The sequence below is a fragment of the Vombatus ursinus genome, unplaced genomic scaffold (genome assembly GCF_900497805.2).
Source record: "Vombatus ursinus unplaced genomic scaffold, bare-nosed wombat genome assembly UNPS02006874.1, whole genome shotgun sequence".
Taxonomy (NCBI): domain Eukaryota; kingdom Metazoa; phylum Chordata; class Mammalia; order Diprotodontia; family Vombatidae; genus Vombatus; species Vombatus ursinus.
Window position 1 is genome coordinate 6,488,300 of NW_020946652.1, and position 13,542 is coordinate 6,501,841.

General features: G+C 50.0%; 1 protein-coding gene across 2 annotated transcripts in view; it reads right to left on the bottom strand.

The window, feature by feature from the left end:
* Positions 1–13,542, bottom strand: part of ATP13A3 (ATPase 13A3) — a 63,521-nt gene that overhangs the window by 24,975 nt on the left and 25,004 nt on the right. For both annotated transcript variants that reach the window (XM_027848757.1, XM_027848756.1), the window contains exons 8-19: positions 12,939–13,073; positions 12,163–12,235; positions 10,232–10,363; positions 9,200–9,379; positions 8,405–8,562; positions 7,903–8,091; positions 6,461–6,522; positions 5,844–5,994; positions 4,251–4,367; positions 1,459–1,476; positions 1,199–1,352; positions 992–1,112 (exon numbers count right to left, since the gene is read on the bottom strand). In XM_027848757.1, coding sequence (XP_027704558.1) covers positions 992–1,112; positions 1,199–1,352; positions 1,459–1,476; positions 4,251–4,367; positions 5,844–5,994; positions 6,461–6,522; positions 7,903–8,091; positions 8,405–8,562; positions 9,200–9,379; positions 10,232–10,363; positions 12,163–12,235; positions 12,939–13,073 — 1,490 coding nt within the window. The remainder of the gene's footprint in view (positions 1–991; positions 1,113–1,198; positions 1,353–1,458; positions 1,477–4,250; positions 4,368–5,843; positions 5,995–6,460; positions 6,523–7,902; positions 8,092–8,404; positions 8,563–9,199; positions 9,380–10,231; positions 10,364–12,162; positions 12,236–12,938; positions 13,074–13,542) is intronic.

Below are 13,542 nucleotides of genomic sequence, written 5' to 3' on the forward strand. Positions count from 1 at the left end.
ATAGCTGCAAGGAGGCCAAACAGAAGGTGATGATAGCCCTGGAGAGAGCAGCAGAGATGCAAACTAGCCTGCAGGCCATGGTGAAGTGAGGGAAAGCTGAAGGAATACATGGAGGCAAATGGCGGCAGGCAGCCCTTACCCGGCAGCTGGCACACACAGGAGTCACTGACTACACCAACTGGCTGACTCACTGCTCTCGGCCATGAGCCTCCCTCCCTCCCTCTTCTCCCTTCCACCATTCACCACCTTCCCTTCACCTTGGTGCCCCTACTTGGACTCTCTTCTCATCCCTTCCCTTTCTCCTGGGGGACTGTCTCTGGACCAGTCACTTCCTCTCTTTCTGTTGTCCTCACTGTCCCTGGGTTCACTCACTGATATATTTAAAGATCCTCATTTGAATGGCCCTTCCCATACGCCTAACAGCCAGACCCCCCCCCCCCCCCACACACACACAGAGCCCTTTTGCCTTGCTCTACTTTAGACTTGAATTATTTTCCTAGGTTAAGGCACAAGACCTCATGAAAGATGGAGAGGCTGAAAAAGCCCCAATCCAGCAAATGAAGACACGTCATTTCTCTCACATCCATCAGGTATCACTCAATCCACAAGCATTTAGTAAGGGCCAGGCACCATGCAACATGGGAGGAATACAAAAACAAATGAAATAGCGGGAGAACACATACAAAATGAACAGAAGGTAGCAGGAGAGGTCATGATCGTGCTATAGATGAATCTGAGAGCACCTGCACGCACAGGGTACGCCTCCAATGCCAAAGCAAGAGGTGGACGCCCCACAGTGGGGGAGCCAGAAGAAGGCCCCCCAGGAAGGGGAGGCTCACCTGCTGCCTGATAACACAGATGAGCAAGGAGCCCCTGGGAAATCTACGGTCAAAGACTGGCCTTTTCACCTCAACCCCAGCATTTAAAAGGAAACAGTCTATCATTTATGTTAAATACCCCTCACCAGGAGCAAAACCCCCATGCCTCTCACCTATTAATGTTCTGGATCTTGTGCCATGTCAGCTTGGATTCCAGTTTGCGGTGTGCCAGAGCGATCACCCGGAAGCCCTGCTTCGTGTAGTCTTCTAACACTTTTTCAAAGTCACTGGGAACTGAAAGAAAACCAGAGGCTTTGGTGTCTGCCCAAGAGCCTGAGAGCCGGCCCTGGGCTTCTCGCCCCACTGCACACATGCCTTACCCGTCTCTGATTTACAAAGGCTGGCGACGACCTCCGGGGCCCCCTTCATGTACGCGTCCATCTTTTTGTCCCCCAGAATTCGGGCCACTACACTCATTCGTTGCAAGGCAGAAGAAAATGGAAACTGCCGAACAATTCCTATCTCATAGTTGGCCTGTGAGAAATATGCAGTGGGCATCACCCCATAGCCACAGTGGCCACTCCCACTCCCCCAACCCCCAAATAAATGACTCAGGAAGAAAGTAAGAGACGACACTTACGGAAAGCTCAAAAAGCTCCTGAAAAGAGAAAGAGAAAAATCAGACATTACTAGGGTGTGAGTGCCACCATAAAGTTTACAAATGTTCTTCATTTGGGGAGCGTCGGGAGGAACTGCGAATCTGAAGAGAAAGCAAACTGGGCCCACCCAGGCCCAGCCTTTCCTGGTGCTTGAAGACAGGCCAGGCCACTGAGACATGGTACTAAGGGGGCTCACGGTAAAATGCTTCACAAAGAGAACTTTCACTCCCCATCTCTGCAATGCAGCCAGGCATCCAGGAAGCCTCCAGTGAGGCTGACCACAAGCCAGCCCTGCGTGGGCACCAGGGACAGCTCTGGCTCAAGCCCTCCCAGGGCTCCCAAGGTGCCACACGTCTTCCTCACAACACGTCAGAGCCTGCTGGCCCTCCACTAGGCCTCCCTCCACCTAGCATGGGCATTCCACATCATGGCACGATGTCAGCACACTGCTCATACCCAGGAGATGAGCCCTGGCTTCTGGGGAAGCCTGAGGCCAGCCAAGGAGCTCTACCATTTCCTCTCCTGCCAGAGTCTGGGCTCACCTCCTGGCCCATCTACACACAGAGTTCCAGACACATAATGTCACAGACAAGTTCTCCAGGGGGGCTTTCTGCTTCTGATACACACTGGAATTTGGGCAATAAAGATTCTTCATCCACTCAGTGTATCAGTCAGCAAGCACCTCATAGGTGCCAAGTGCTGAGAAACAAAGGAAGGCAAAAACCAGTCCCTGCCCAACAGGGGAGACACCACGGCCCCAACTGTGTGCCACCTAACCCTAACAAGAGCTGGCAAGGACACACTGGAGCTACCCTCAGAGGGAGAACAACAGTATCAGGGAAGAGAGCAAAGCGAAGGAAAGAGACTGGCAGGAGGCTGGTCTCAGGATCAGAGCTGTCAGGGCAAAGGCAGGAGGGGCAGGCGATGAAGGCTCTGAGCCCCAGCAGAAGAGCCTCAGGAGCTTACTGAATGGGGATGCTGGGGGAGGAGGGCCAGGCTCGGCCCGTGCTTTAGGAAGATCGCCGACAGCTGGGACCGTGCAGAGAAGGGAGCCATGGGAGGTTCGAGGAGGCATGAAAAGGTGTGCGAGAGCTGCTCTGGAAGGGGGGACAGTTCGTTCATTTCTGTCATGTCTGACTCTTCAAGAAGCCATTCAGTGTTTTCTTGGCAAGGATACTGGAGTGGTTAGCCACTACCTACTACAGCTCATTTTGCAGATGAGGAAACTGAGGCCAACAGGGTGACGTGATGTGGCCAGGGTCACACAGCTAATCAGTGCCTGAGTCTTCCTGACTCCAGGCCTGGTGCTCTGTACGCTGCAACACCTAACTGCCCCAGCTAAGTCAATCGAGGAAGTATAAAAAGATTGACTTGTCAGACTGAGGGCCCAGAGAAGCTGTGTGACAGCCCAGTTCTGTGACTGTTCCCCAACCTCATTCACCAGCAGTGGGAAGGTGGGAGTGATCCAAGGCTGGGGGTGGCCATGAGATGAGGGGGCAAAGCACTGGGGAGAGGAGGACAGTGTGCGTGGCCAAGCTGGTGCCCCAGAGTCCAGAAGGAGCAAGGAGAACGTAGTCGGGAGAGTGGTGCTGAGGGGTTGAGAGCCTGGAGATCGTGGGGAGGAGGAAGAGCAGGGTTTGGGAACGCCAACAGACTGGCAGAGTTCATGGCTATGGAACTGGGGTACGCGCCAGGGATGGCGAGGTCAGGGGAGTGGGAGGTGGAGTGTCAGCGTGTCTGCTCAAGTTCCCAAGCAGGAGGACAAGAGATAGGGACGAGAGGAAGACCAGCGGCCAGGCACTAGACTCCTGAAGGAAAGGCGAGTACCCTGGAGGTCAGCAGGCAACAACAACCTGAACTATGATGGGGCAGTAAACACGGACAGCATGAGCCCCAAACGAGGCGCTGGTGTGATCGGAGGGGAGTGTGGAATATCCTGCCTCCACTGGGGAGTGGGTAAGAGGAAAGTGTAACGGGGGGGGGGCGCATCTGGGGAGCTTGTGTCTTCAAGGGGGAAGATGGGGAAAGGAAAAGGTTGAAAATGAAAGCAAGCATGTCACCTCAGGGGCAGGCAGTCCACTTTTAGAGTGAGATGTCTGGGCATGGGAAAGGGGGAAAGGAGGAAGGGAGTAGGCAGCAGGGGACAGAGAAAGGGGTTTGAGGAGGGAGGTCGGGTAAGGCACCAACATCCCTCGGGGTGCGGCCTCTGGGAGAGTCCATCAGGCAGCAGTGCATAGCTGGAAAAGGAGGAGAGAGGAGGACAGGGTAGGCAGCCATGCAAGAAGGCTCAACCAGGGGACTGGTAAAGGAAACCGACGGAATGGGACACATCTCTCCTTCCCCCACGGGCCCGTCACGCATCTCCTCCAGGAGGCTCTGCCACGCTTGAGGACTCCAGGCACTCGGCGTGCAGGAGCCTGTGGGCAACTCAGCGCTGACGGGAATTCCTCACTGGGCTTGGACTCCGCATGGGCTCTCTCCCTCACAGCGGTCTACACCTGGCCCAGCAGGCATCTCCCTGCTCTTACCTTAGGCCCCAGACGTTTACTGTCAGCAAGCTGCTGAACGGTCATTTCTATCCCACTGATTCACTTCTGAGCGCATGCTCCGTAAGGAATGGGAACCGAGGGAGGTGGGCCACGTGGCGGACCCACGCACGAACCACGAGTTCTCCAGAGGATGAACTCGTGCCACGAAGAGGCTGCGAGGCTCAGGGAAGGCTTTCTAACACCGAACACACAAACAACAGCAAAAACGCGTCACGCTATCCTACCATTGACTGGCTCGCTGCAGGTTTGGGCTCAGGAAGAAGCTGCTTTGGGGGACGGACGACGGTGGGCATGATCCGGTTGTGAAGCGCAGTCTCTTCCTCCGTTGCTTCTTCGAGAATCTGAGGAGAGAGGAGGGAGGATAAAGGCGGCCCGGCCTGGCCTCTCCACGGGCTGCAACCCCGCCGTCACGCAGGTCTGATGCAGACCCTTGGCACCCCGGCTTGTCCTCGCTGGAAGGAGCTCAGCACTGGGAGAGGGGCGGGGGAAGGCCAGCAGACCGCCACACCAAACAACGGTCCACGACTGCGGGATGGGACGAACACCTTCTTTTTAAATATAAGAAACAGGGAGGCCGAAGCCTGTTGCTTTTCCAGACTTTACCATGACTTCAGTGAATTGGATTTCCTAAAATCTGCTATCCACAGAGCAGGGGCTTTAATTCATGCAGAGGAAGAGGCCCCTTGGCGATAGGAAACCCCTGGGCGAGAGCCTGCAACAAGCCTGGCGCGGTGCGAGGGGAGCGGGCTACAAAAGTGAGAGGCGAGAAGAGCAGAGAGCCTGACCACCAGCCTCAGGACGACAAAAGCCGTGCACTCCTCGGTCAAAACCAGGGGTGTCCAGCGCTGACACCAATCTGTGTAACTAGAGGAGGCGAACAGCTGGCCACTAAAAAGATGATGTTGGACTTAAGAAAACAAAAAAAACAACACGTTTCCAATCTCAAAAATCCTCTCTTCTGGTTTTTGTGTAATAAAATGTTGATTGGTTTTAAGTTTATTGTAAAAAAAAAAAAAAAAGAAGAAGAAGAAACGAAAAGCAGAGAGTTTGGCAGACAGACAGAGAGACAAGCCGGGTTCTGAGGACTTGATTTGGTTTTCTGCACCACAACTAAAATCGGAATGAAAGGATGCTGGTAAGTAAACAGCCTAACTGAGCAGGACGGGCAAGAAGGTTATTTGCCAGGATTTTGCAAATCTGATCCAAAGGACTCAACTGAAAAGTAAGAAGGAGAGAAAACAGCCTCCCCCGACTCCCCGCAACCAGCCACCCCAGACAGCAGCCAGAACACCTGGAGGAGGCCCCAGGAGCTCCTGGGCACAGACCCCAGCCCTCCCACAGCCCACACGTGTCTGCTCAGAGGAAGAGGAGCTGGAGCTCACAGACCAAACAAGGGGCTCCTCCATCTCCAGGGCAGGGCTGGGAGCGATGCTAACGTCGTGGACGGCAGAGACCACGCAGAGCAGGCCTGCTTCATCCGGGCTTTGTCTGGGGACCACGAGGGAATCCTTCTCTGAACCGTGTTTTTAAATGCATCAAGTACATAGGAGTACAAAGGAAAACAAAGGCTAACAAAGGCAAATAGAGCTGCCACCCCAAGGGAAGAAGACCTGACCAAGACAAGGAAGAGAACCAGAGAAGCCTGGAAAAGGTGCCCCATGGCTGGCAAGAAGGTGCGAGGCACGGGCCATGGAGAGAGTGCCATCAGGTACCTCCCAAACACACACGTCGTCACCTGGACCAGAGACCTAGTAACTGTCAGGACACCTCCGCCTTGGGGTGACATAACAAACGGTTGGAGGAAAGGCCGCACTTACCCATCCAATAGCTTCAAACATCTTTAAATCGAGCGGGTCACCAGACAGCAGCCCTTCAATTTTTGTCAGGGAATGGCAGGTAGCCATGCAAGCGACAAAATGTGATTTCACCAGGCTCTCGCTGCACACTTTCTCCTCCGGCATTTGGAAACTGAAAAGGCACAAACCTGTGAGAAAGGCCTGGCACCACAAACCATCAATCCAGGAATTCGCAAAAGCTGCTCTAAATGTTCTTTACGTCTGGATAGCAGAAAACTCTGGGGAAACTCTTGGCACATCCCCCTTCTCATGCCCTTTTACTCAATCTTCATCAAAGGGATGGACCCAAAGCTAGGACCGGTTACTCAGAGGGGCCTACATCAGAGAGGCAGCCTGCTGACGGGGCTTGCTAAAGCCCACCGTTGAACTGTGGGGCCAGGGCGTCCATCTAACAATGTGCATATTCCACACCAGGTTATCCACATAATCTTTCTCTCCATGAAAACTCTACTCTTCCTCTGGCCTGAAAATCCTTAATGGGCAACATGAAAGGCCTAAAAATGCATTTTATTTTACAATATGATTACTAATCAGACAAGACACAGAATCCTAAAGTATAAAATCTAATGAACTCTTACTGTGCATTTTCCGCTCTCTGTATGCCCCAAAGGTCTAAGCCGTCTTCAGTAAGCGTTCCAGTCTGAAAAACAAAGTCGGCAATCGCTGGGAAATGTCTAATAAACCATGTGAGTACAAGTTCAAGAGCATGCATGTTTAGGTACTATACACTGGCACATTTTCTTAAGGACAGAATAAGGTTCCCTTCCCATAATCTGTTAATTACTTCTCAGAGAAGAATGGGAATACTTTATTTACGTGAAAGTCTCCTGCTGGGGCAGCTAGATGGCGCAGTAGATAGAGCACCGGCCCTGAAGTCAGGAGGACCTGTGTTCAAATCTGGCCTCAGACCAGACACTTGACACTTATTAGCTGTGCAACCTTGGGCAAGTCATTTAACCCCAATTGCCTAAAAAAAACCAAGCAAACAAACAAAAAAAAAAAAAAAAGAAAGAAAGTCTTCTGGAAAAACTTGAAGAATGAGTTTCATTTCAAGGAGAATGCGTGCTCACAGCTCTGGGTAAGGACTAGGCCTAGGATCTGGGATTTCTCTGTGTGGGAACTCCCTTCATCAGAGAAGGTCTAAGGGAAGGGTGTTAGGACAAAGTGAAAAGTAATGTGTCCTGGCAAAGGCTCCTCCCTGAGGCATAAGCCTTCCGGAGACTTCTGCTCAGTAAGCTCCTCCCCACACACTCTACAACAGCTCTCTTTGGATTATCTTCTCCCATTAGAATGGGCACTCCTTGAGGGCAAGGATTGTCTTTTCTGTTTGCGTTGTATCTCCTGCACTTAGAACAGAACCCAGCACACAGCAGGTGCTTAACCAATGCTCATGCCCTTGGCAGCTCTGTGTGGGAGCTTCCCTCCTTCTCCTTAAATTCTGATCAGAACACCTGGCATTTGCAAACCCCACCTCCCCAAGCCAAACTCTTTTCACCCAGCCAAAAAGTCCATACCAATCAAGTCTGAGGAAAGAGAAGCTCCAAACCGGTGAATGGGAACGGGCACCAATCGGAAATATTTATAACGTGATGACAAGGGAAATTCATGGGGAAACAATCCTGTGGGTTGGAAACCCTAATTCTCTTCCTCAATAAGGATGATATTCACCAAAAATAAAAGTGATCGATACTCCCCATAAGTGGCCTGGCATCTGGAAGCCAGCAACCTCCATGAGGGCACATCTTGACCCCGGGGAGGGGCTTTGGGAGAGGCTACTTTTTGGGGAGTACCTCCTCCGCCAAAACAAACTAGATGGATGAGCTTCTTAAAGCAATTAAGCCAAAACATCAGCAAAATTTTCAAAATGAAAGGCTGATCAAAAAAATACTCAGAAGGAGGAAAAAAGTACACTAATGGGGTGGGGGGGATTCATTAAAGGAATTTAAAACTGCATTTAATATCAAACCTGAAGCTATAATACAAAAAAGCAATACATAGAAAACTATCAAACTGGCCTTACCTTGTCAAAACACACTAGGTTGAGCTGCCCACAGATGTTTATCCGCTGAGGGCTAATGCAAAAGATCCCAATCTTTTTCAGTCTCCTCTGTGCATACACAATCCCAGCAGTCATTGCAGCCGGAAGCGCAGGGGGCACAGTGATTGTGATGATATCCAGAGATTCTATGACTATAACTCGGGCCGACACCTAGAGTGAACCCAAGGAAAACACGCAACGCCAAGTGGGAACGCTTCAAAGAGGCCTCTTTTGGGGCAGAGAAAGACTGCGGTGGGGGATCAATAAACTGTCCAAGATGTTCTGTTCATACAAGGTGGGACATCTAATCAATCCTCTTTCCTGATTCAGTTTCCATTACATGCCAGTGAATGTTGTACTTAGGTAGTAGTTTCTTGAGAAAGGCCAGGAGGAAATCAAACCAATAAAACCTAATTGGGGAGAGCAGTTCTGGACTCCACCCCCCACCATGGATGAACAAGGCCACAGCCCAACCCTTCTGTACCTTATTCAAAATGCTATGGACAATGGTGTAAATAAATCCAATGCCTGCCACCACTACAAGACAGAGCAGAAACATGTAGGCGTCTCGGTAGAGTTTAAAATCCGTTGGCTTGGGATACAGGATGGAACGTACAAGCTGGCCTTTTGAGGTACTAAACCCTGGAGACAGAATGTTTAACCAGTGAATACAGCAGAATCAATGGTGAAAATAGCAGGAGCAGAAACTATCTGCCCTGTTTAGACTGGAGTCAGAATGACTGGCTAGAAATCTGTATGATGGCCAAAAGGCTACAAAGAGATATGTGTTTTATATAAAAATACACACATACATATGTAAAAAACCAAACATATTACTCACAGATCTGAAACAGCCACAAGATGACTATTTCTAAATTTCCTGACTTGGTGTCATCTCAATGATTCCCTCCCCACAATCCTCAAGTTTTCTTCCATTCGTCCCTAACATTTCCTAATGGCAATGATGCCTGAAGGACTCACTCCTAAGGCCAAAGGTTTTTACACATCCTCCTTGTAAGCAGCAAGTATAGTAGCTTCAGAAAGGGGAGACCACCCAAGGACTGAGCCTCTCACGACAGTCTTAACTGCAACGCCAGAAAGTGGGCAAAAGGGAGTGAAGGAATGAGGGAAAATGAAGCATCCAAACAAATAATCTCTCTTTTAGAAAGGAAATCTCACTAAGCTATCCAGAAGCACAGCTGAGCTCCTCCAGGGCCTGTCATTTGGAAATATTTAGTAGCCTGAAGTAGTCCTGGCGGTTACATGAAAGGCTGGCTACCTGTCCTGACCACAACAGCTTTCACGAGTTCTCCGGTGTAGAAGCGAGTCTGAATGACCGTGGTCCCACAAAACAAAGTGTGCCGCTTGTGGTGTTCTGGGCTATACATTTCATCTTCCATTCCTTTCACATCCACTGAAGGGTTTGGCAAGTTAGTCTTTGTCACAGGAACACTTTCACCTTAAACAAAAAGTATAAATCCTCAGCATGGAGAGCTTTAACATTTTAAAAGCAATACTCAAAGACATTAAGTGTTGTTTTCAATAACCTTCAGAGCATTTCAGAGTGATTTTAATTTAGCTCAACCAAAAGGCTAATGATTCTAGAACCACATCCAGAGAGCTAGGTTTTATCTCAAATCGTTGGCTTTTGTTTGCCAATAATTTCATCATCCTAACTGCTAATAATAACGACATCACTAAACACACATACTTCCCCTCCTTCAGCCTTCATGGGGAGCAGCTACACAAAGTAAAAGTCCTTGCTTCACCAAGTGACTCCAGCTGATGAAAAGCTGTCAGCGGCAGCCAAGGCTGGTCCCAACCAGGACCAAGGCCCATCCACTGCCACATCAAAGCCGAAAGGCAGAAGAGGTAAGTAACCTACGGGAAAGACCAATGGCCACGCCAGCGCTGATGGAGCACTTCTTTACGTGCCTGGCACTTTGATCCTCACAACTGTCTGGCCCGGAGGATGACCCAAAATGGTCCCACTTCAGAAAAGAGGAAATGGAGCTTGGGGCAGTTTAAATGGCTGGCCTCCGGTCACACCGAGAGTGACAAGAGCCAAGCACCGAAGCCAAGGCCTTTCTCAGCCCAAGTTCAACACCTGGCTCTTCCCATTTCCATAATTCCTAGGTGAGGTCCACTGATTCACCAGAGCCAGTTATTTTTATAATGCCAACTCTTAATCGTGTTAATCCCTGGAAGTCACAGTGTGAAAGTGAAATATTCACCCTAACCTATTTCATGAAGACTTCACCTTGCCCTGCTCTAAGACCCTTACATCGAGATCATTTCCCATCTCATTTACCTGTAAGCATGCTCTCGTTTACAATGCAGGTGCCACTGATGAGGACTGCGTCACAAGGCATGACTGTTCCATTCATCGGGATGACCATGATGTCTCCAGGTACAAGGTCCGTGGAAAAAATCTCTTCTATTTCTGAAAGGATCAGAGACGTTTTTTTAAATGTTGTTTTACATGGAGGAACAATAACATAGCAGCCCATAGTTCTATCTCCAAAGGACCTTGCCCAATTAGCCCAGCAGACAGACGTCAGTGCTCCAAGGCGAAGGAGGGGAGGCCTGCTTTATCTCAGAACCATGAACAGCAAAGCACTGGAGAGGGAGGAGGGCTCACCACACATTGCCCCTGCCCTCACAGCGCTCATAATTAGTGGACTGTAGCAAAAATAGAAACACCAAGTCCTGTTAGGTCAGGGGATCACGAGGAATACTATGGATGAGATGTCATCGCGGCAAGCTTTTATGTGATGCGAGGACAGTTGTAATCAGGCAAGAGCCCCACTGTTCCAAATGATCTGCCTGCCTGAGCCACGGCTCAGAGACCACCAGGAGGAATAATCCACCTGTGCGTGAATGACAGTGATGGAAGATGGACAATAGAGGACAAGGAGCTCGCAGGCCGCCTATGGCCAACCTGGAGGGGAAGTAGGGTTGGACAGAGTGCTACCAGGATTAGAGCTCTGCTTTTATAAGCAGGAGAGGACAAAACGTCTACACTACAGGGAAATAATGTCAACAGAAAATAAAAACCCTCACGATGCACTGCCCTTGCTCAAGGGGGTGGAGATGACTTACAGGAATGGTCTCAGCAGCCCCTCCCCCAACTCCACGGACTACGTCCCTCTCTTTCTATCCCTAGGGCCGACCACTGCACACAGTAGGAGCTTACTGTGTGCAGAAACGAGCAGCTTCCACACCTGCACATGCATTCCCTCAGGCGTTACTCTTGAGGCTTCTCAGACCTTCTGCTATAAGAGTTTCTTGGTCTGCAACAAGTCCCCAGACCCCTTTTTAGCTCTTCCTACTCAGAGAACCGTCTTCAAATACAAATGCATCCCCAAATAAGAAAGCTAGCTTTCCATAATTCAGGGATTTGTCACCTTGGGTCTGTGGACACCCCCAGCCCCTACCAAAGGATCCAGGAATAAATTTCAGAGAGTTCATAAAACTCTCTGAGGAAAAAAATGGCATCTTTAATTTCACTAACCTCTAACTGAAATTGAGCCTTTCCCTCAATTATGATTTTTTTAGGGGAAAAAACCTCACAATTCCTGTATGGGGTCCAAAGGTTTCAGCCGAACACTTGACGGACACATGAACACTTCAGGACACGTGAAAGGTAGAGAGCTCCTACCATAATCTCTTGGCAAAGGAAGAGAACAAAGCGACAGCCTCATTCTGCCCCATGGAGAGAGAATGATGCCACCCTCATGTAGGCAGTGACCAGTCCACCAGACATGCCCGAGTCTCCAGACCCAACAGAACCAAGATTTCCTCACATAGGCTCCCATGTGAAAGTGAACCCAAAGGACAGCCACGCTGGTACCGCTGCCTCTGCAGTAACCTTCCCAACAAACCTGAGGAGCCCACCACCCAGCTGGGTCACATAACTCGCAAAGTGCCACCTGATCACCAAGCAGAACAGAACATGGAGAAGAGTGACCTCTGTCTGGCAAGAATATTTATAATAAGGATTCTGACAGCTGAGAGGAATGTGTCTGATTCTACATTCTGAAAAGTAGCCATCAACACCCTCCAGGCACACGGTAATCATGTATGCAAGTGTGTGTCTGACAGACAAAACAGAGCTCCCAAGTCATGGTCGGAGATAAGTCTGAAATAAAAGCTCCTGGTGAAGGCACCTGGAGGTTCACTTTTGGACTCATTCTTCTGATCTTCGACCCCTCCAAGGCAGACATGTCCTGGGCTACCTACCTCCACCAACTCTGCAGACAGAAACTCTCACAGTGCTGTGAGCGGCCACCATATCATGCAACATGATGTATTGCTGGAAGGAAGCACAGAGAAGCTGTCAACGCCTAAAGAGGTGCTGATCTGCAATCATTAAGTGATACTTACACACCCCAATGAGATCAGAGGTCCAGGGGACCCCCCCACCCCAATCTCACACACACATTCTAAGAACCCAATGACTGTGTAGAAAACAATAAATAACGGTCAACGTGAAAGGCTGGGCGCTGCATCCAGAGAGATCATCCTCCCCCAGGGGGCCCCAGCAGCACACAGGAGAGCGTCCTCCCAATACCAATGGGGAAAGCCCTTCTGGGAGTGCTGTATCCACTTCCCTCCCAGCCCTCACCCCAGCATATAGAGCTCCTGAACTAGACAAGTTCACCTTGAGCCCAAGGCCTTGCTTTTGCACAAAGGCATTTACAAACCAGATAACTGTAGATTCCCACATTTTCTCACATTGAAAAGAGATGCCAAAAACTTGACTTAGCCTTTGCTAAGGGAAACTCAACAGCCAGGAATTATAACAGTCAGCTTGGAATTAGGAGGCCCTGGGGTTACGCCCTGCCTCAGTGGCCCTGAACAGCTCCCTCAAACGTCTATCTTGGCAACTGCCAAGAGCTGGATCTATGATGTTATCACATAAGGCTGTAATCTCTGGTGGGGAAGGAGTCCCTCCAGCTGTGAAGAACTGTCACAAGACCTGGGCAGCCACCGTCGAACCCAGGGCCCACACTCACCTTCTTGATGGTGTATAAGGAGCTCATGATGGAGATCACAGACATAATCACGATGGCCAGGGCGTAGTAGTAGTACTCATCTGTGCACCACAGAATCACACTGAACAGCTGGAAAACGTAGAAGGGATTGAGAACCTGAAAAATAAGACGCAAGTTAAGCCAGGACAGCATCCAGGCCTTGGTTCCTGGTCCATGCTCCATCCACAAGGGCACCCGCTCCCACATACCGACACAGGGGAGGCTCATCAGAAATGTCCCCAATGCCAGCGCCCACCTGACCAGGCTGGGGAGGGGAGCACACCTGCTCTTTTTTCCTTCGTTTGTGTTTTGTTTCCTCTTTCTGGTGGTTCCTCCTATTGGTTCTAATTCTTCCTTACAACATGGCTAATGTGAAAATATGTTTAATAGGAATGTATATGTACAGCCTATATCAGACTGTGCACCATCCTGGGGGGGGGGGGGGGAGAAAAACATAAAACTCAAAAGCTTATGGAAGTGATTATGTAAGTAGAACCTATACCAGATTGCACACCATCTTGGGGAGGGGATAGGAGAAGCAGAGGTAGAAAATGTAAAACTCAAAAGCCTATGGAAGTGAATGTTG